At 42.5% G+C, this 23,120-nt stretch overlaps 1 protein-coding gene across 1 annotated transcript in view; it reads right to left on the reverse strand.

The window, feature by feature from the left end:
* Positions 1 to 9,968: 9,968 nt before the first annotated feature.
* LOC129177333 (myosin-7) overlaps positions 9,969 to 23,120 on the reverse strand; it is a 29,346-nt gene continuing 16,194 nt past the window's right edge. Inside the window, exons 21-39 of the mRNA XM_054768323.1 lie at positions 22,152 to 22,407; positions 21,816 to 22,058; positions 21,546 to 21,722; positions 21,314 to 21,459; positions 21,136 to 21,226; positions 20,677 to 21,066; positions 19,499 to 19,625; positions 19,288 to 19,406; positions 18,843 to 19,039; positions 18,449 to 18,632; positions 18,074 to 18,239; positions 17,866 to 17,990; positions 17,487 to 17,795; positions 17,216 to 17,419; positions 16,836 to 17,132; positions 16,397 to 16,501; positions 16,173 to 16,268; positions 14,392 to 14,526; positions 9,969 to 10,134 (exon numbers count right to left, since the gene is read on the reverse strand). Of these exons, the coding sequence (XP_054624298.1) occupies positions 10,114 to 10,134; positions 14,392 to 14,526; positions 16,173 to 16,268; positions 16,397 to 16,501; positions 16,836 to 17,132; positions 17,216 to 17,419; positions 17,487 to 17,795; positions 17,866 to 17,990; positions 18,074 to 18,239; positions 18,449 to 18,632; positions 18,843 to 19,039; positions 19,288 to 19,406; positions 19,499 to 19,625; positions 20,677 to 21,066; positions 21,136 to 21,226; positions 21,314 to 21,459; positions 21,546 to 21,722; positions 21,816 to 22,058; positions 22,152 to 22,407 (3,388 nt within the window). The 3' untranslated portion in view covers positions 9,969 to 10,113. The remainder of the gene's footprint in view (positions 10,135 to 14,391; positions 14,527 to 16,172; positions 16,269 to 16,396; positions 16,502 to 16,835; positions 17,133 to 17,215; positions 17,420 to 17,486; positions 17,796 to 17,865; positions 17,991 to 18,073; positions 18,240 to 18,448; positions 18,633 to 18,842; positions 19,040 to 19,287; positions 19,407 to 19,498; positions 19,626 to 20,676; positions 21,067 to 21,135; positions 21,227 to 21,313; positions 21,460 to 21,545; positions 21,723 to 21,815; positions 22,059 to 22,151; positions 22,408 to 23,120) is intronic.

Below are 23,120 nucleotides of genomic sequence, written 5' to 3' on the forward strand. Positions count from 1 at the left end.
GGGTTAATCTGAAGCTTTTTGTTTGGACAAATGGAGTAATGTGTGCCCTAGACGGACCGAATCAATATGAAGCAAACTCAGTTAGTGGTTTGGGCCGCATCATATCAGAAAAGACACAAAAATGTCCTTCACTGTTTTGCAAAGTCAAAGCTGATGTGTGTGAATATCTTGTTTGACCTAAAACACAAACATAATAGCTCTGCTTTCATGGATGACTAAGAGCATTAAAAAAAAATCACATTTGAGAGTCTGAAATCAGAGGGTAGTTTATTTTTTACATCAAAAAACGATTATGGAATTCCAAAATTTGTTGTTGATTAATTTTATAATCAGTCGATTATTGATGCATCTTTAATGATTCATCTACTGGAAAGAAAGAGCCAAAGGGGATGTCCACACGGAAATGTTTTCAGGTCAAACTGGCAAAGTATTTTATTGCTTCAGGCTCCGGTCCACACGCAAATGGCGATCCGGGTGCCCTGAAAGGGTATTTTTTTTTAACGGGCTCCAGAGTGGGAAAATCTAGAATAGATAATAATCATCCTGTCATCCTTGACAGCACACTTTTATTCAAATCCCACATTAAGAATATTTCACGCACAGCCTTCCTCCATCTTCACAACATCTCCTGACTCCGACCTTCTCTCTCTCCCAGCACAATTCTCATGAATGCTTCAGTCACCTCTCACCTTATTACTGTAATGCCCTTTTTACTGGTCTTCCACAGAAACTCACCCATCAACTTCAGTTTATTCAAAACTGCGCTGCCAGAATTATTACCAACACCAAATATTCTGACCACATCACACCCGTTCTCTCTAATCTCCACTGGCTTCCTGTCCGACAAGGCATTCTATAGAAACTCCTCCTCATAACCTTCAAAGCGCTCTATAACCTGGCTCCCTCATACTTGCATGACTTGATCTCCCCCCACGTCCTGTCCTGCTCACTACTTTCATCATCCGCTGCCCTGTTCGCCACGCCTCGTTTTAAGATGACTACTTTCAGTGCTCGGGCTTTCAGCTGCCAGACTCTGGAATGCTTTTCCACTACACGCCCGTCTACTACACGCCCGTCTACTGGACTAAGGTGATATTGGGTGTTTTGAAAGGCGCCAACAAATAAAATGTGTTAATATTACTAAATCCCACAGTTATAGGAAGTAGATACTGTAGATAGCCAGCTAGCTGGTAGCTAGCTAGCTAGCTAGCTAGATAGATAGATAGATAGATAGATAGATAGACAGACAGACAGACAGACAGACAGACAGACAGACAGACAGACAGACAGACAGACAGACAGACAGACAGACAGATAGATAGACAGATAGATAGATAGATAGATAGATAGATAGATAGATAGATAGATAGAAAGACACAGACAGACAGACAGACAGATAGGAGTACGACAGTGATAGTAATCTGCCACTGAAACTGCTCTTCTGTGGGGAGATGATGATCATTGGATGATGCTGGTTGTCCATGATTGAAAAAGGACCCTCCTCAGTGTCCTTTGCTAAAAAGTAATAACGTTTGGACCAATCAGCTCCAGGGAGTTGGTACATTCCTTTACCTGATAAATGTTGGCAGCCGAGAAGTGAATGTTTTTAGTCTACAGCTACTGATTGTTCCAGTACTGGAATGGAAGGCACTGTACATGACAGTAAGTAAAATCAAACGGTCCTTGTCGTAGTGGATTTTTTATTTGTATATCTTAAGCAGTTAGTGAGGTGCACTAATCCTCTTATCACATAGCATTTCCTTAAATATCACTTAATATCATTCCACAAAGTAAAGTTTTAACCCAAAACACTCAATAGACTACCAAGGAGATCAAGGTCTATGTACCTGATGACCATAGCAAAACAAAAAACCAAGCAAGAAATGAAGACTTACTAAACTTCACTCATTCTCTGCTTACCTGTCAACTCTGAGCACTTCAATTAAACCACGCGAGTATGCACGGACCTTACCCCTGCCCTCCCTGCATTAATAAAGCTTGCTTATCAGCCAAATATGGCATGAAATTTTAGATAAAGGTTGCACAATATAAAAAGCTTTCTTTTAATTGGACCGGATGCACGGCTGCTATTGGCCGCTTTCATCATGCGTCCAGCCGTAGAGGGAGGGGAGGGTGACAAGTGAGTTGGCTGACACATGCCAGGTTTTACATGCGCATGCACTGTGTAGTCCATTCAAAGAGCAAATGGGCGTTCACCTGCTGCCTTAACATTGCAACTCAGCTTAAGTGATGCCTTTGATATGACAAATAAACTCACCTTTATAAAGCAAGTTTATGAAGTAAAATGTCTCCTGTGTCATAGCCTGTAGTGATAGCCACTGAGCTAACTAGTTAGTGTATAATTGCTTGTTTATATGTAAGGGGTGTCACAAGACAAACAACTCATGAGACAAGATAAGACTTTATCATCAACTCATTCAAACCCAGCTGTTTTTCAAAAGACAACCCCTTCAGTAGCAGCCATTTAAGGCCATTTGGACTGATCTTTCAAGGCACACAGAATATTGTGTTCTATGGTTATATAAACATGGAACCTACCAAAAGAAACATTAGACTCCCGTCTTTCGTTAGAAAAAAAAGTTTGTTTCTACCTTTTTTCTACCTTCTACCTTCTTTAGTAATCACCAATAGAACATAGGTAAGTTTCAGGAAAATATCAGTTCCCAACTAAAAATGGAGAAAGCATAACTTTCACTTTAACACTAATTTTTTGCTTTTGTGACAGTTCAAATATCTAAACAACTATACCAACATAAAAGTTGTTTTACATTCAAATAACAATTTATTTACAAATATGACACCATGATCTTACGTTCAAACAAAGAACACCAACAGAGATGAGTTAAGATGTTAAATCTTATGGGCATCACATACAAAGACAGAATTTGAAACGAGGACATCAGAAATTTTATAACACATCACATAGGAGAATGTGACGCTCTCTTAACCAGCATAAAGAAACGAAAACTCAAATGGTACGGGCACATCACGACATCAGATGGACTTATGAAAACCATACTGCAAGGAAACGTCAAAGGAAAGAGGAAGCGAGGTCGGCCAAGTAAGAGATGGGTAGACAACATCAAAGAATGGACCGGGATGACATTTGCTGAGTCTCAGCAAATGGCACACAACCGACAAGAGTGCAAGAAATTGGTGGACCACTGCAAGAGTGGCGCTTCTACGACACCGTAAGGCGCTGTGGGAAAGAAGAAGAAGATAACACCATGAACTACAATTTTTCACATTTGTAACTGAACTATGTGTGTGCATGTGTGTGCACACATGTGCGTGTGTGTGTGCGTGTGCATGGGTTACAATTTCTCTACAATACGTAATCTCCTGCACACTACACTCCTCCACGTTCTCTCACTTCCTCCTTCCTGTCATGTGTGATTCCTCCACTGGAATGATCCCTGCCGAGCTCTTATCAAATGGACTTCTGCCACCTTGTGGCTGTTTTTATGGCTTAAACGAGCTCTGAAATGATAATGCATCAGTGGAGAGGTGCATCACCACCTCTTTTTGCCTCTCGTGCAAAGAAAAGGTAAAAGACAACAAAAACAAAAACGTTGTTGGGATCAGGCATTCGGATTATACAAACGGATAAATACGTCTTTGGTATTGAATTAACTTTTTTTTTTTTAATTTACCGAGTTACAAAACCATTTATTACCCCACAAATTGATGCTAAATAATATTATTGTCTACATTTTTCCGGACCAATTAAACCACTGTTATGATCATGTATTATAATAATAATAATAGATGGTTTATCCTAATAATGCAATTTCTTTAATATGTCATCTTCACTCTGGAAAGTTGTGGGATTGGCGTTTGTGGCATGTGTTTTCTCACAGGCAATTTGTACTGTCTGGTATTATTATCTTATTTTGTTTCTGCAATGAGTTCCACAGATGGCCCCTGCGCCACATTTTGGACACCCATGTGTGTTTTGCCAGCAAGACGAGGTGCTGCTAGCCAAAGGAGTAGGTCTGTCTGTTTCTGTCGGGTTGCATTGTGGAGGATTTAGAGCTTCCAGACTGCACAAGCAGAGGTGGACATCCTGCGCGGCAGATACTTTGGGGCTTATCCGAGGTCAGGTCGCGGGGGCAGCAGGCTAAGCAGGGAAGCCCAGACTTCCCTACTTCCCAACTTCGTCCAGCTCCTCTCAGCGGATCCCGAGGCATTCCCAGGCCAGTTGAGAGACCTAGTCTCCCTTGATGATTAAAATAATGACAAGCCGACATCATATCTGAATATTTCGAGTGTCATGACTCACCCCAGTCAACATTCTCCTGATATTTTGTTGTCTTACTCTCCAAAATTAATCGTAGATGTAATTCCACTTTGTCGTAAGTCTTGAAGAACCTTGGGAAGCGGAAGACGACGGACTTATGTGCATGCGTTCTTTCTTCTTCTGTGGTTTGGTGTGTCACGTGGTTCCGTCTGAATGTCTGTTTACAGAGCCACACGTAGATGTGCCTCGTGTATGACATCCTTTTCACCCCAGTCATGCGGTCCCGTCTGGATGCAACTATGTACTAATTCCGCACAGTGGGGATGCAAATTTTTTTCAACTCGTCAAAAAAGGTAGTATGGGTCAATGGCATAAACATCACTTTGTAGATGTCACATGGCATCAGTCAGCTGACATGAAGCCCCCCTCCTGATTCGCTCTTGCTCCCCTGCGGCGAAGATGAAGCGGTGAACAGACATCTCAAGCTACACACGGAGATGCAACTTTATCAATCTGATTAGGGATAAACTAAGTGAGCGGTAAGAAGCCTACAGGATATCTATAACAAACGTTATCTGTTCAATTGTAGCGGCTCGTTATGGAGACAAAAAGTAAATTGTTTGATGCCTTTGCATCGTGTCATGAACTCCACTACAGAAATCTGTGTTTTCTACACGTCCACTTCTTAAAGTATTATTTAATGATGAATTGGGAAATGAAAGCTTTTTCATATGTTGCCTTGACTTCGGCTACATTGTCTTTTGCATCATCATTTTCATTTCTTCTGTCTCTGTAATGTTTGATAGTAAATGCTAGCCGGACGTAATTTCATGAAGTGTGAATGCTACGACAATCACTCAGGTTATGTACACAACTGTTGAGGAATTATGTGTAATTATCTTTATTGCCATACTCATTCAAATTGTGAATTATTTGTGGCTGATATCAACTACTCGGATGACCTGTAAGCTTGGAAAGTGTGAATGTGAAATACTAATCATTCATATTTAGCATATATGTTTTATTGTCAGAGCTATATCATGTGGACTTGTAAGTTGCATGCTGAGTAAGGGTGTGCACCTCTTATATACGTGGACAATGACTTGGACATTTTCAAAGTAGCTCGCAGGCTGACAAAGCATGAGCACCCCTTGTTTTACTTCATCTGCTTCATTTGCTTTGCAAAGCACGTGACTTAAGGAAGCTTGTAGCGCCAACTGCAACATCTACAAGTTAAATGGAGGAGCGGCCGAAGCCAAAGTACTATTTGTCAAAGACATCAAGGAAGTGGACAAATAGTGGCGATGACGTCATGTGACAGCTGGAACTAGAAGTCAACATCCTCAATGTTTTGTATTCCACTTGAATCTTTACTTGCTTTGCTCTGCTTCTTCCTACTCCTTTCCAGACATGTTGAATTGTGCAAATGTAAGCGCGTCTGAAACATAGAAACCATACCAGACCATAATCCCCTGCAAGTGTTGGAGCATTCAGCCCCAGGACTCACCAAAAGTGGCTGCAACATATTTGTGGAGCACTTGTGGGACTGGAAGGTAGCGACTGTTGTTGAGTGAGGGCTAAGGTCACGGGTGTACTCGACTCACACAAGTACTGAACCGCATGAGCGCTGCGCCCTTTGTCTCACTGTGTCGTCATGGCATTGTTCCCTTTCCTTTGGCCTTGGCGACAAAGATAACCCTGTGAAATTCTTGTCTGGATTGTTTCTTCCTGATGGAGAAGGGCAGCCACTGTCAGCCCTCGTGATGGATGAGGGTCAACAGGTGCATTGCGTTCAGGGAATACATGGAACATACCTGATTAGTTCTTCCATTTCATTGATCCTGCTTTCCCTTTATGTGATGAAATAACTTTAGTTTGGACAGACCAACTAACCAGTCTCCTTGCTAAGTTCATTCTTCCTTCACCTTTGAAACATACTGAACTGTAGTGCAGCATGCACAGCAGCATGCAACTGTACGGCAGGGGGGTCCAAATGTTTTCTAGCGAGGGCCACATAGTCAAGAATGAAATTATTCAATTTTGCCACTTTGGATATTTCGTAGTAGATATGATAAGAAGTTATATCAATTCCAATAAAAAATGAAGGTGAAAAAGACTTACTTTATTGTCAACTTCACTCTTATTTTTTTTTACATTGTCCAAGTATGTTCTTTTTTTAATATTGTGACTTTCTCCTATAATATGATGATTTTATTCCCATAAGATTATAACTTTTCCACCAACCTAATTTTCCAAAAATAATTATTTTGTCACGTTAATTTTATGCATTTATTTATTTTTGTTAATTTTATTTGTTTTTATATTTCAACTCTACAAAGTTAATTAAAATTGATTTATTCTCATAAAATTCAACTTTTTTTGTTGTTAAAATACAACTTTTTTCTCATAATATTTTGACTTCATTGTCGTAAAATCACAGCCGTTTTGTCCATTTCTGCTGCAACTATTTCACCTTGCTTCTTGTAAATATTCTTTTCGTAATATTATTCATTCATTTCCATAATATTTCGACTTTTTCCACAACCTAATTTTGTAAAACTTTGTTTTGCTTGTTTCTCATAGTTTTATGAGTGAATTTTTTTTCTTTTAATATTTCAACTATATGGAATCACTAAAATGATGTGATATTTTATGATGATATTTTTTCTCATAATATAACCAGTTTATTCTCTGAAAATTACAGCTTTTTTCTTGTTGGAGCATTTTTCTTTTAATATTTTGACTTTTTTCTCATAAAATTTCAGCTTTTTCCCATTTTTGCTGTTTTCTTTTCATAATATTGCATCTTTATTCAAATTATATTTTGACTCGATTCCCATAACATTATAACTCTTTCCACAAGCTGATTTTGCCAAAAATTGCAACTTTATTTGTTGTTTTCTTTGTGTCTAATTTTTGCTGTTGTTGTATTTTTATTTTATTTTTTCTTATATTTTTAGAATGTGCCACGGACCACACTTTGGACACCCCTGCTATCGGGCTGTAGGGATTCAAATGATATCCTACATTTTTTGACTAGTTTTCATTCTGTCTTCTCTGTTTTCATCTATGATATCACACCTTCCCGGCACTGATTCCCTTCTTGATGCTGTGTCAGAACAAAGCCAAACCACTTGTAGAATAAGCTCAAAGGTCATAATTATGTTCATATTCAATTATTTGTCAGCATATTTTGTTCTAAAATAGAGAGTATAATATATAAAATGTGGATGTACAGTGCCCCCCAGAAGAACGGAGAAGATAGCACCTTTTGTTTGAACCCATGTGAGCCAAAGTATTGGAACATGTGACTGACAGGTGTGTCTTGTTGCCAGGTGTGTCCTATTGCATTGTTTATTTCATCAATATGTAGCACTGAATGTTTCAGATTGGGTAAATAGGTTTTGCCTGTGCAGATTGCATTTAGAGATGAAAACAACATGGAAAGCAGAAACCTGTCTATGGATGAAAACAAGCGGTTGTTTTGTGGGTGCTATCTTGTTCACCTTAGAACAGAAATAGCCAATTCACTGATTATTGGCCTCTTCTAAGATTGCCCTTAGCAACACATGAAATTAGGATTAACTGTTGATAACAATCACCACAATTCCCAAATATAATGATACATTTTAATTTAATTTTGGAGGTCTTTTTCATGAAATAAGTATTTCTCATATTTAAATTAAAGTAATGGTAATGGGATACTTAGTTTCAGCACATCACATGTTTACACTTGCACAGTTCAACACACAATCTGTTACTGGTGGTTGTTGCTTCCGGTGTTTACTGCCAGTTTTCCCAACGATGAAAATGTTTTACAATACAGTTTTGATAGCTTGTTCAGTGACAGAGTAGATGAAAGATGTGTTACTTTGTCTGGCTAGGTGTCTGATTTACCGTTCCTTATTTTGGGAGTAGAATGTTTGCATGAATGCTTTTACGCCCTGATGATAGAAGCCTGTGTGTCTTCTTTGTCTCGAGCCACTCCAGCTGACAGCAACATCGGAATCTGCTTGATTAGTGCCTTCCCAAGGCATTGGAAATAAAATAGACAAAAGACAATTTGGTTTCTGTGGACAATCTTCATTGATAGAAAACTGCCAAGTTAGGTAGAAACGGATCGATGCAAAAGTCATTCGATGTTAATAATATAGTGAATAAATGACACAATAAACAGAAGAAAGTAGGCAGAACTTTGTACCGTAATGAATAATACATTGTATAACGCTGTAGTAAACAATGAATGACAATAACAAAGCAACACAAATATCAAACTGTCATCACATGATGTAGTGAATGGCTGATTACTGAGTATAAGCCAGATAAAAACTAGGGCTGCCAATCGATTAAAATATTTAATCGTGATTAATCAGATTTTGTCCGTAGTTAACTCCTAATTAATTTTCAGATAGAAAGAAGTTTTTCTCAATAATGAGTAGGGATGTAAATCTCTTTGTGGTGAAGGATTTGATAAACGGAATAAGATCTGATTAAAAAAACGATATATTTTAAAAACACAACGATTCCATACAGTGTGCAAAGGATACGATTTGATTCAATCCAATGGTTCCATTTGTTGATGTAGACATGAATTTTATCTTACATGATAAAACAAAGAAGCCAATTGTATAAAAGTTACAGTATTTTCAAATTTGTAAAAGAGCACATCATGTCCCCAAACATGCTGGAAGGCAGGGGTCCCCGACCACTATTTTATTACAAAAATAATATACAGGTAGAAATGCATGTTTAATGCAACTTGTCCCACTTTATTGGCAGGTCCATGAATGCACCATGTAACTTTGTCCCACGCTGCACAGATAGACTACTATACTGTATTTTTACTCTTTTTCTTTGACCTCATATTTGCTCCCAAATGCTGATACTATATGGGAATGCATGAAGGTAAGATTTGATGACCTTACTGGGTGCTAATGTGGATATTTGTTCTGTGGTACTGGTGGATGGTGGCTTCGTATCCATTTAGTGGATTTAATTCGATGTTGTCCGTTTCTTATTTTTACACAATACGTCATAAATAGCATCAATTAGACCCTAAAAAGGGAAAAAGCGGTATAGAAAATGGATGGATGGATGGATGGATGTTTTGCTGATGTGTTTCCCGGTGACTAGCTAGCGTGCTGCTAATGCAAGTTACATCCATTCTGGTATTCAGCCATGGTCACACTGTCAAAGCCCCCAAATAATCTTTGGCTATGCCTGATGGTAAATAGCTCACAACCCAAATTTTAGCTCGTAGTTCAAAGCAAAAAAATCAGCCGAGAGACGGCTGACATCTAAAAAAACACTCGTTAGTTGGGACACTCGTATACCAAGGTACCACTGTATAAATGACAATAAAAAATACCAACAGTGCTCCAGTACCTTCTTGCCTCTCTCTGGCAGGTGACAACTCAACTGACAGCAACAGTAGATACACCTGACTTTGGTCTTGTTGTGAGAGACATCTGCCAGGGCTTTAAAGCTACATTTACCAGTCAAAACACCCTTTCCTTTCTCCATTTGTCATCAATATTTGTTCCTGCTTGTGGCTCCACATCCACCGCTGCATTAACGTGCGCATGTTAATCACATGTCAAAAACATGTCCGTTAACGTGTTGTTAACTTGTTAACTTTGACAGCCCTAAAACTAATCCATTGTAAAATGACTTGACGGTGATATCAAACACTGCGGCTGAGTGGAGGTGTAGTGTGTACCGTGTTAGCATGAAATAGACAACAACAATGCACATAGCATTACTGCACTTTTGCTTTATTCCACAGAAATGTTGGAGAGATTTGGGAGAAAGTAGAGATGATCCCAAAGGTCTTGCTTGGCTGTCTGCCAGATTCACTCCTCATCCAGTCCTTTCTGTAAAGAACAGTAACGGGACAATAGTTAGATGATTTAGGGAGAGCAGACTTTTGTGCTTTTACAAGGAGTGACCGAACACAAGACCACCTTATTTTCACGTGTATCCGCCGATCATCAGGCCATCCAAAAAGAGTCGGCATGGAGCACCATTGCAGGAAACATAAATGCCGTTTCTGTCATGTTTGCTGTTGCTCTGCTGCCGCCTATCTGCCATATGTTCACAGCGCACCTCAGCGGGCGAGGGGGGGGCCGGCTGAACACCCCTGTGACCAATCTGCATCAGCTAATCACTGAGGACTCTTAAGCCAGGCAGCGGCGACACACCAGTTGCCAGATTGTACTCCCTGACTCCTAGACTACCTGCTTCCTGTACCGCTTTGTCCGGCTCCCTGCTCCTTACCCCGCTCTCTGGCTCCCCGCTTACCTGTACCTGCTTGCTTTGTATTTATAATCTACTCCTGTAAGGTTTGCCTTCAGTGTATTTTTGTTCTTGCTAGTTTTTGTCCTAACAGCCTTTTGCTGTTAGCGTTTTTGGTTATTGATTCTTACCATTACTGGATTTTCCTTATTTGTACTTTGTGTTTGCTTCTTGGACTCTTTTTGTACATTAAATTTTCCTTTTTGTATTTTTCGCCTCCCTTGTCTGCATTTGGGATCCTAAAGCATTCGCGGTGTTCCACGGCCTCGCATGACAGAACAATCTGGCCAGACATGGACCTCGCAGACATGGAACAATTCCGAAAAGCCCTGTCACACCAAGGACACATGGTTGGAAGCCATGAGAAGTCACTCCAAGGGATCATGGAAGCCATTTCTGTTCTCTCCACCAACCTGGAAGCAGTAAATCAACGACTGGGATACTCCACTCCGATTCCGCCACCAGAGGTCGGTACACCCACTACTATGAGTGACTCCGCTAATGCCTCAGCTGCAAGCACACCTGCTGCTCATCAATCTCGTGAGCCTAGTATCCCTCACCCTCCTCGCTTCTCTGGTGACTCTGATTCCTGTAACCAGTTTTTACACCAATGCTCGTTAATTTTCGATCAACAACCTACATCTTACTCCTCTGATCAAGCTAAGGTAGCCTTCATAATGAGTTTGCTTGCTGGTAGAGCTGCCACTTGGGCCCTGGCCATAAGCACTTCGATGCCCGCCATTCGTACCTCATTACCACTATTTTTAGAGGAAATAAGAAAGGTGTTTCATCACCCTGTCCGGGGTTTAGAAGCCGCCAATCGTTTGTTGGACTTAAATCAAAGAGGACAATCTGTGGTTGATTTCTCCATTGACTTTTGTGTGCTCGCGGCAGAAAGCGGATATCCCGATACCGTGCTCCGTGGTATCTTCCGGAGGGCACTCAGCGCCCGCATTAAGGATGAGCTAATAGTCAAGGATAATATTACGTCTCTTCACGACTTGATAAATTTAGCGATTTGTTTGGATAACCGTGTAAAGGAAAGAATCAGGGACTATGCGGAGGAGGGATACCAGGGTCGAACGCCGATATTGCATCCAGCAACGGAGCGGAGGATTACTCATCCCATCAAACTAGACGACGAGACAACTAATACGGAGGTGCCGATGCAGCTGGGAAGACGACGACTAGCCGCTGAACAGAGAGCCCGTCGCCGTCGCCTGGACCTGTGCCTGTATTGCGGTAACCCTGGTCATCGGCTTCTTCAATGCCTCATCCGTCCAGTTCACCGCCAAGGATCGACCCCAGGAGCACCACCGGCACAACTATTGGTACCCAGTATCGACCCTCCTGTCGCCAGCAGCCAGTCCTCAGCTGGGATTTGTGAGCACTCCCAGGAAATAACCGACACAAGCAAGAAGGAGTCCCTGAGATGACTCCAGGTCAAGGGGCTTATTACAGGAGGGGGCAGAAATGTGACTGTAACCGCGCTAGTTGACTCTGGTGCAGATGACTGCTTTTTGGATACTTCCTTTGTTAAAGAACATAAAATCCAGATGATTAAGCTATCCTCTCCTAAGGAGGTTCTGTCCTTAGATGGACGTTTTCTAGCAGCTGTTACGCATCAGACCGAACCTCTTTCTCTACACTTGTCGGGTAATCACTCAGAGAACATTAGTTTTTATATCATGCCTTCCCAAGCAGCACCGCTAGTATTAGGGCTACCATGGCTTAAGCTCCACAATCCTGCCGTGGATTGGACTAAAATGAATATAGTCAACTGGAGTACGTTCTGCCACGCTAATTGTCTTAGGTCAGCCATTTCCGAGGTGTCCGTTAACCCACTTCCTGTAGAGGAGATCAATCTCACCAGTGTGCCTGAGGAATATCATTATTTGAAACAGGTATTTAGTAAGGACCGTAAGGACACTCCAACCTCATAGACCATATGATTGCTCGATAGAATTACTAGCCAACGTTTCTGGGCTGGAACAAAAGGCCCTTAAAGACTATATCTCTGCCTTGCTAGCTTCCGGTCTCATCCGACCTTCGTCCTCTCCTCTCGGAGCCGGATTCTTTTTTGTTGCCAAGAAAGACAAATCCTTGCGCCCCTGTATCGATTACCGTGGTCTGAACAGTATCACGGTGCGTAATAGTTATTCACTCCCCCTCATGGACTCTGCTTTTTCCGCTCTCCATTCGGCACGGATTTTTTCTACGCTTGACCTCCGTAACGCCTACCACTTAGTGCGCATTAAGGATGGAGACGAGTAGAAGACCGTGTTTAATACTCCGCTGGGGCACTTTGAGTACCTCGTCATGCCTTTCGGTCTTACTAACGCCACAGCGGTGTTTCAGAATCTTATAAACAACGTTCTAAGTGATATGATTAACCTGTTTTGTTTTGTATATCTTGATGATATTCTGATTTTTTCCAGGAATCTAAAAGAACACACTTCGCATGTCAAACTCGTTCTTCAATGCCTCCTTGAAAATAGGTCTGTGTAGGCTCTCAGTCGTACAGGAGTTGTCCATCGAGGGAAAGGCTTCTTGAGACGTCATCTGTACTTCTGTGAAGAAGGTGTCGGGTGTTTCGCTCCTCATCCGAAGAGCTTCGTCAGCGAACTAACAAGTGCTGGTAGCCTAGGCCTTAAATACAGTAAGAGTGGGCGGAATTGGTGTGCCAACACCCTCCTCCTATTGGTTCCTTACACTAAGCCTGGGCGGAGTTGTGGTCTAATCCTCTCCTGCCATTAGCACCTCCGATCAAAGGGAAGTGTCGCTCCCTGAGTTGGGTATGAACGACTCTGATACTGGCTCGTTAGCGTCTATTGTTCTGGCTCGGCCCTGGCTTCACCTCATTTGCAAGACTAAGAGCTGTGGGTTTTGGTCTCAGTAACCTGCTGAACACAGGGTCCAAATTAAACCTCAAACCACCGTTCCGATTCAATGATGGGTTCTGTTGTTTGACAAAAATAGCTTCCTTAACTCCTCTTTCAAACCATCTGTTTTCTTTGGCCAAAATCTTTACCTCGCTGTCCTCAAAAGAGTGATTGGTAGCTTTAAGGTGTAGATGTACTGCTGATTGAGGACCACTAGAATTGTCCCTGCGATGTTGATAAAGCCTTTTTTGGAGCATTTGCTTAGTTTCCCCAATGTAGTGCTCTTTGCATTCCTCATCTTTACAGTGGATGGAATAGACCACATTGCTCTGTTTTTGGTTTGGAGCCTTGTCTTTAGGATGCACTAGTTTTTGTCTCAGGGTATTTACTGGTTTGAAATAGGTAGGAATTTTGTGTTGCCATAAGATCCTCTGGAGTTTTTCGGAGACCCCAACTACATAAGGGACTACCACTCCTCTCCTTTTTGCTTCTGTGGGCTTTTGGGTTTCTTTCCCTACTCTCTTCTTTTGACATTTTTTTAAAAGCCCATCGTGGGTACCCACAGGTTGAGAGCGCTCTCTGGACATGTTGTGTTTCCTTTTTCCTTCCCTCAGCACTAGTTGGTATTTGTTCCGCTCTATGTTGGGATTTGAATATATATTTATCGATGGAGTATACAGTATTTTAGTTGTTTTGATGATAAATAATTGTTGGGATACTTTATTTGCACTACATTTTTTGGGATCAGGTTGCAAAATCCATCATGAGGGCGATTGCGCACTGAAAGTGCAAGCTTTGCTTGTGCGTAAGAGTCCTCCTGAAATAATCTGTTCTGCTTAATTTACTATAGTTTGTAATAGATATAAACATGTAACTGTTAATTGAGTGAGCTGTGCCCTTATGTGACAAAAGACAAATGACAAACGTGTGTGAACATATTCAAGCACTCTTTACCTTGGAGCCAACGTCACGGCTTTTAGCACGCATCTTGTTGACCTGAGATTCGGCAATGTCAGCTCTCTCTTCAGCTTCATCCAGCTCATGCTGGAGTTTACGGAACTTGCTAAGATGAGTATTGGCCTGCTCCTCCTGCAAGAATGAACAAATCCATACAGTACATCAGAATATTATAGTTTGTTCATATCCCGTACCTCCTTTAGGTAAGAACTTAACACAATTTAGTCTTCATCAAACCAGACGTACGTGTTTTATGAACCTATACTGAAAACAATGTACATCACCGAAACACAATTCACGTGAATGTTTTGGTAAACAAACACAATTTACTGTAGAGTTTCAATTGAAGGATGTATTTTCATAAACTGTCAACACATTTTAGTCTTCAACATGCCTAATGTACGTGTTTTTCAAACACTGAAGAGTCTGTCACCAACCTGTTACCAACAGCTACCGACACATTTTCGTAAACTTCAAAGGCAATTTAGAGACTTTGACAAACCTAGCGTGTGCCTTTTCATAAGCACACTTGAAGACAATTTCAAGTCAATCTAACGTATGTTTTACAAACAAGTAAAACAAATTGATGAAGCTAACATAAAAATCGGGTACATCCAAGCTATCGTAAACATCAAAGGTAATTTTGATATTTTGACAAACCTATCATATGCGTTTTGTGAGCATTGAAAACAATTAAAGTATTCAACAAATATAATGCATATGTCTTGCAAACATTTAAAATATTGGTTTTGATGAAGCCACCATAAATGCTACCAAAAGTTACTGGCCAGTATTCGTAAACATCTCAGGCAATTTGACAAACAAAGCAAGGATGGTTTGAATCGGTTGAGAAATGAAGGAGGAGTTAAAGGACAAAAAACACGTCGGAATAAGAAAATGTGTCTGTCGACACAAAGGATTCATACATCTTTGTAATGGGTTTGTTTTGGTTGTTGCTAAAATTAATTAACAAGGGTTATTTTTATGTTGGTCTTTAAATGTTAAATGAGGTTATAAGCAGCCGTCAGCCCTGAAGTGTGAATGTGGGAAAAGGTTAACATAAGGGGTGGCCATCTGTTTTATTGCTCTGCATGTCGCTACAGGAAGGCTCACTGTCTCATCTTGAAAACCCTTGTTTTAGGCCATGCCCACATGGAAACACTCCTGGGATTTTTTTTTTTGGCAGGTTGAAAAAATGTGCATCCACACTATACCGGATTAGAATGATGGGAATGTATCACTGGGTGAAAACGATGCAATACTTAACGTACACCTACCTGTGGCACTGTGACACGATGTGTAGGCACAACCATGTGACACCAAAACTACAGAATGAAGTGGAACTACTTCTGTGAGTCATTTTGAAATATAAAACAACAAAATATCAGGAGAATGTTGTCTGGGGTGAGTCATGCCAGTTGAAGTATTCACATATTTCAGCTTGTCACTTCTGGTCATGTGACGCCCCCAGCAGTTTGCTTTTCTACACGGCAACTAGCCGGTGTCTTCAGATTTTACCGTTTCAGGGCACCCAGAACACAGTTTCTGTGTGGATGACTGACTGAAACCATAAAATACTTGAAATACTTGAATACCTGAAAACATTTCCATGTGGGCATCCCCTTCGACTCTACATCCTATACTTGGTGGTATGATGGTATGGCATGGGTTCCATTCCCAGCCAGAGTTGCGTCAGAAAGGGCGTTTGGCGTAAAAGCAATTGACGATTGACCTGCTGTGGCAACTCCAAACAAGGGAAAAAAACACCCAATACTTACAGCTTCTTCAGCAGATCTCTTGTATGCTTTGACTTTCAGCTGCAGTTTGTCAACCAGATCCTGGAGGCGCACCACATTCTTGCGATCTTCCTCAGTCTGTCATTGAAAAGGTGAGACACACAATTTGAAAATATGTTCTTCTCTTTGCATCTTAATTTCAGATATGAACAGTACATACATGGTCGTGGTGTTTGTAAGATTTGGGTATTATTTGGTGAACACACCTGATATGTGAGCTCCTTGATGCGCCTCTCATATTTACGGATACCCTTGATTGCTTCGCTGCTCTTCTTCTGCTCAGACTCCACCTCGTTTTCAAGCTCTCTAACCTGAATGTAAAACAAGACATGTCTTCCTGACTTGGAACATGATGTGTTAAGGTCAACTCTTGCGACAGACTGATTGTGAAATTTGCCTGAACTCTAGTAGTTAAATGTTGTTCATAGTTGGGTTTATTTTGAACGTGCTTTACCAAGAAGCAGGATTTATTTAGTTTTACTTGAACCCTGCATATTTAGTGCTGAAGCATTTCGGGGGAGGCTGGTGATCAAATCTGGTGACCACTGTACCACATGAACCACTACAGTGTCCTTCTGCTCCCATAGAGGCCATTCACCCCATCCATGGGTTTGATGTATCGTTTTCACAATATCAAAAACTTACCCTGGCCTCAAGCTTCTGCACCTGCTTCTTTCCGCCCTTCATGGCAATTTGTTCAGCTTCATCCAGACGGTGCTGCAGGTCTTTGATGGTTTGCTCCATGTTCTTCTTCATGCGCTCCAGGTGAGCACTGGTGTCCTGCTCTTTCTTCAGCTCTTCTGCCATCATGGCAGCGTCAGTGATGGCCTTCTTGGCCTTCTCCTCTGCATTCCTGCACTCCTGAACTGCTTCTTCCACTTCGGTCTGAAGCTGGGATGCATCAACCTCGAGCTTCTTCTTTTGGTTGATCAGACCGGTGTTCTGGAGATGGAGAGAGCTTTTAAAGGTGTGTCATGGCAGAAAGCCATCTAACGGTTTGTGATGATGCTACAAAAGAGTTCCACCTGTGAGTGCAGCAGCTGCACCCTCTCGCTAACGTCCAGCAACTCTTGCTCAGCAAGTTTGCGACTTCTCTCCGTTTGCTCGAGAGCAGCCCTCAGCTCTTCCAGCTCAGCCTGAATGAGGTTGTTACGTCTCTCCACGATGGCGATGTTCTCCTTCAGATCGTCGTTGGCACGAAGAGACTCATCCAGCTGGATTTGGCAATCCTTCACAGGATGATATCAACCATTAGTCTGATACAGTCAGAAAGCTCAGGAGTTCTTACGAGCTTACCTTCAGGTGTGCATGAACAGACTTGAGTTGTTTCTGAGCCTCAGCTGCCTGCCTGTTGGCCTGACTTAGCTGGATCTCCATCTCATTGAGGTCGCCCTCCATCTTCTTCTTCAAGCGAAGGGCCTCGTTCCTGCTTCGACACTCGGCTTCAAGAGAGGTCTGCAGGGTGTCAATAGTCCTCTGCAGGTTCCTCTTGCACTGCTCCATCTCCTCGTCCTTCTCAGCTAGTTTTCGTTCAATGTCAGCTTTAATCTGGTTGAACTCAAGCTGGGCTCTTAGGATCTTTCCCTCCTCATGCTCCAAGGAAGCCTGGTAGATGCAAAGATAGACGGTGATGCTTTGCAGTTGACATTCTACCAAACCAATAAAAGCCCCTCACCTCGGCTTCCTCAAGAGCAGACTGGATCTCGCTCTTCTCCTGATCCAGTTGTTTTCTTAATTTCTCCAGTTCGTGAATACTCTTTCCACTCTCGCCAAGTTGCTCAGTGAGGTCAGAAATTTCCTCTGTAGAACATCAAGCCCATGATCACCAAGCAAACACAATTAACTTTTATCACCTCAACAAAAACGGATGCACCGGATTATACCTTGTAAGTTCTTGTTCTCTCTTTTCATGGTCTCCAAATGATCTAGAGACTCTTCGTAGGAGTTCTTCAACTTAAAGAGTTCAGTGCTCAGAGCTCTGGCTTCCTTCTGGGAGCCCTCCAACTCACACTGAGACTCCTCATACTTCTGTTTCCACTCAGACAAGACCTATCGTGGGTAAAAATTGGTGATTTGGTGATAATGTCTTGCATCATTCACAGCTGTTCAGCATTTAGAATGATTGATTTGAATCGGGTATCCTTGCCAAGATGTTCAAGATGTTTTCCCGAGCCAAGTGCTTGTTTACCTAAACCTATTCAGACCTCAACCATTTTTCACCTTTTGGAGTAGCAGTATTAGTAGTAGTCCATAAACACCTTGTCAAAGTTCCTTTGCTTCTTGTCCAGAGCAGCAGCAGCAGCGTTTGACCTCTCCACGTCCACCATGAGGTCTTCAATCTCATTCTGCAGTCTGTGTTTGGTCTTCTCCAGAGAGGAACATTTAGCATTCACCGCTTCCACAGCCTCCTCAGCATCCTGCAGACGCTGAGCCAGCTTCTTCCTTTAGAAACCATCAGTTAAACCCTTTAATGTTCCTGCAATTAAGCTTTTTGAAAAAGTTCACACATGTTCAATGACTGGCTGCTTAGTCATCCAACAAACAAACTTTTTGTTCGTCTTACATTTTAGCCAGAACATAATACGAACAAAAAGCTGATTTGCCAAACGCAGTAGTGTCTCAGTTAGCCATGGCGAATTGTCAGACTCTTACTTAGCTTCCTCCAGTTCTTCAGTCCTCTGGATGGCATCAGTTTCATACTTAGTTCTCCACTGAGCCACCTCAGAGTTGGCCTTGGACATGCCACGCTGCAGCTCAGCCTTGGCCTCCTGCTCCTCCTCGTACTGCTCTCTGAGCAGGTCACAGTCATGGCGAGAAGACTGCACGGCATGGGCCAGAGCGCTCTTGGCCTGTCAGGAAAAATGTATAGTCACGGTAAAAAAACTTTGACTTGTATAGCGCTTCTCTACCTTCAAGGTACTCAGAGCACTTTGGTGACACTGTTAGCACATTTACCTACTCATGATGCACCATTGAGAGCAACTGGGGTTCAGTATCATGGTCACAGGAGGACTGAGGATCGAACCAGCAACCTTCAGGTTGGGAGGCGACCACTCTGCCACCTGAGACTGAGACTACGTACTATACTCTGACTTACTTTGGTCTCTTCCTCAAGTTGTCGCTTAAGGTCTTCAATTTGTTGAGTATAGGACATTTTTCCTCTCGTAAGTTGAGACACCAGGGAATCCTTCTCCTCAAGTTGTCTTGAGAGCTCACCTGGCATTTTGGCCAAACGCAACATGTTTTATTAATGTCGGAACACATTGTTGAATTGCTTTCATTTTTAATTGTTTCCACGCAATACATACCATTTTCAGTCTGAAGCTTTGCTTTCTGCATGTTGAAGTCATTGATACAGCGTTGAGCTTCTTCAAACTTGGTCTTGTATTCATTCATCTGGTCTTCCAGAGTTCTGCATGTCTTCTCAAGATTTGTCTGTAATGGGAATGTATCTTTTAGTCCCAGAATGAACAGAATAAGAATTTCATTGCATAGTATAACTGCCTGTTTTACTATGCATATGACAATAAAACTCTTGAATCTTGAATCTTGAAAAATAACCAGATTTGGCTGCCAAAGACCAGGTCGGGGGAGCGTGGTATCCCATGTGGCTTCTTTGGGCTGAACCAGGCGCTCGCCTGGAAGTCCCTGGCTCCAGGGTGAGGCTATGTATCCCACGTCTGGGCGAGGTGCTCCTTTTGCTCTTGTTCAGAGGGTCTTCTGAATCACTCTTTGTCTGGTCTGTCACCTTGGACCTGTTTGCCTTGGGAGACCCTACCGGCAGCATATATCCCCGGACAACATAGCTCACTCGGGCATTCAAACCCCTCCACCATGATAAGGTGGTGAATCACGGAGGAATAATAATAATAATAATAATACATTTTTATGGACAGAATTTCTAGGCACAGCCCAGGCACAAAGGGGGTCCAGTTTGGGGGCCTTAGGATCTCGTCTCTGCTATTTGCAGACGATGTGGTCCTGATGGCCTCATCGGACCTTCAGCGTTTACTGGGACAGTTTGCAGCTGAGTGTGAAGTTTCTGGGGTGAGACTCAGCACATGTAAATCCGAGAGGGATTTGGGGCGGGGGGTCGATTGCACTATCCGTGTTGGGAGGGAGATCTTGCCCCAAGTGAAGGAGTTCAAGTATCTCCGGGCTCTTGTTCACGTGTGAGGGAAGGCTGGAGCGTGAGGTCGACAGTCGAATCAGCGCAGCGTCTGCGGTGATGCGGTTACTGTATTGGAGCAGTGTGGTGAAGAGAGAACTGAGCCGCAAGAGTCCCAAGCAGAGTCACTGCAGAAGCCGCACCAATCTGCCTATCGATCTCGCCTTCCATCCTTCCCTCACTTGTGACCTAGAACCTACAAGTAAGGTACTTGAACTCCTCCACTTGGGGCAGGATCTAATTCCTGATCCCCGGTGATGGCACTCCACCCTTTTCTTTGAAGATCCACATCAAGCAAAATTAATAAGTTAAACCAACCTTTGTTTTCACAACATGTTCCATGTTGGAAACAACATCATCCAGTTCCAGCCTGAGTTCGCTCTTCTCCTTCTCCAGTTTCTGCTTGACTCTCTGCAGGTTGTCAATCTGCTCCCCCAGGTCGGCAACACTATCAGCTTGTTTCTTCCTCAGTGTGGCTGCAGTGGCTTCATGCTGCAGAGTGGCCTCTTCCAGGTCTCTGCGCAGCTTCTGGAACTCGGCCTCCCGCTTCTTGTTCATCTCGATCTGGGCGGACGTCGCTCCACCGGCTTCCTCCAGCCTCTCGCTGATCTCCTCCAGCTCTCTGGCCAGGTCTGCTCTCTGCTTCTCCACCTTGGCTCGAGCGGCTCGCTCTGCCTCCAGCTCTTCCTCCAGCTCCTCGATACGGGCCTAATCAGAAATGGCGAGTCAGTCGCTGCTGAGTACACATTTGAATACATTTCAGGAGCGGTTTCTTACCTGAAGCTCTTTCAGTTTCTTTTGTAGCTGAATAGCGATTGCCTGCTCATCCTCAATTTTATTATTGAGCTGGCTTAGTTCGAAGTCTTTTCTGTGATTAGAAAACATAGGCATTACAAAAATCTCATATTCAGTTCCTCAACTATATCCTATAAAGAATGACGACTATTGTGTTCACTTTTTCAGCTGCTCCTCAAGTTGTTGTTTGTCATTCTCCACATCCATTAGGCTCTCCTGGGTCATCTTTAAGTCTCCCTCCAGCTTTCTCTTAGCTCTCTCGAGGTCCATTCGAATCTTCTTCTCTTGCTCAAGAGACCCTTCAAGCTAGACAAAATCATTTGAAAAGTCAAACTTTTAGCTCCATGGTGTCTGGAGTAGTGACTTTTCTTCTTCATGACTGAAATACATACATCGTCCACTTGCTGCTCCAGTTTCGACTTGGCCTTGGTCAGAGTGTTGACTTTGTCTTCTTCGCTCTGGAGGTCATCCAGGGTTTGCTGATGAGCTTCTTGTAAGGCTTTCTTCTCCTTGGTCAGCTTGGCGATGATTTCATCCAAAGCTGCCATTTCTTCAACCAGGTTCTTCACCTGGATATCATGGTGATAAAGTTTAGAATGTCATATCATTCTTATTGGTGAACTTTCTTTTAAGATAGCACAATTGTCGAGCAGTAGTCTTACCTTGTTCTCAGTGGCATGCTTCTCTTTCTCCACTTTAGCAAGAGTTAACTCCAGGTCGTCTATATCCTTCTTTAGCTCAGAACACTCATCCTCTAGCTTCCTCTTCTTTGCAGTTAATTCAGCATTAATCTCTTCCTCATCCTCCAGTCTTTCAGATAACTCCTTGGCTTTTGCTTCCATCTGGATTTTGTGCTTGATCAAGCCTTCGCACCTTTCCTCGGCGTCAGCAAGATTGTCTTGCTCCTAATTTGCATTATACAGCAGACGTTACGCATATCTTTATATAACGGTATCATTTAGGACAAATGCTGAGAATACTGATGTCATGACACTCACAGCCTGAACTTGGAGCTGCAGGTCATTCTTCTCCTGGAGGAGAGAAACCATTTTCTCCTCCAGTTCCTTCCTGCGTGACTCTGACTTTGCATAAGCTTCTTTCAACTTCAGGAATTCTTCCTTCATGTTGGCCATCTCCTTCTCTGCTTCAGCAGATCTCAGAAGAGGTTTGATCTTGAAGAACAGCTTCATCCAAGGCCAATTCTTGACCCCCATGAAGGCACGAATGTTCCACTGGATTACCAATAATGCATCCCTGTCAAAGATTAGCGGTGGTTTAACTGCTTAAGAATGTACAGAAATGTATGAAATCATGTCAGTAGTTTGTCTGGCCTAATATGTACTGTATCCTGTCACAGGCTTCATTGCTGCCCACAACACACTTTCCCACCCCCCATGCCCATTTCCTCAGGATGACCATTCATCGTGATCCCCATGAATTCAATTCATTCAACTGAAGAAGCAACCAAGTTGAACAGTACCATAATTTTCATGGACAGAATTTGTAGGTGCAGCCAGGGCGTTGAAGGAGTCCAGTTTGGGGGTTTTAGGATCTCGTCTCTGCTGTTTGCAGACGATGTGGTCCTGATGGCTTCTTCAGGCTGTGACCTTTAGCGTTTAATACTTGTAATACTACATGTAATACTTTTAGTATTTTGGGAACTTCCTTCCGGGTGCATTGATTTCTCATAGCAACATAGAAAGCACCTACACCTAGCGTCAAAAACAACAGCACAGCAGCTCCAATATGTAGCCTTACCTTTGGCTAGTGGCCTGAGGCATTGTGAGCCAGTGTGTGGTGAAGCTAGTAGCTAGCCGACTAGTAGCTAGCCGCTGTGGTGTGGCGAGGTGTCACTATGCCAGTAACATAGTTCTTGGGCGTAACAATGCTAATAACAATACTAATAACAATGTGGTTCATATGCAGCACACATTATGAAAATGGAGCCTTGTTGGCGCTTTTTGGAG

The sequence above is a fragment of the Dunckerocampus dactyliophorus genome, chromosome 2 (assembly GCF_027744805.1).
Source record: "Dunckerocampus dactyliophorus isolate RoL2022-P2 chromosome 2, RoL_Ddac_1.1, whole genome shotgun sequence".
NCBI classification, from domain to species: domain Eukaryota; kingdom Metazoa; phylum Chordata; class Actinopteri; order Syngnathiformes; family Syngnathidae; genus Dunckerocampus; species Dunckerocampus dactyliophorus.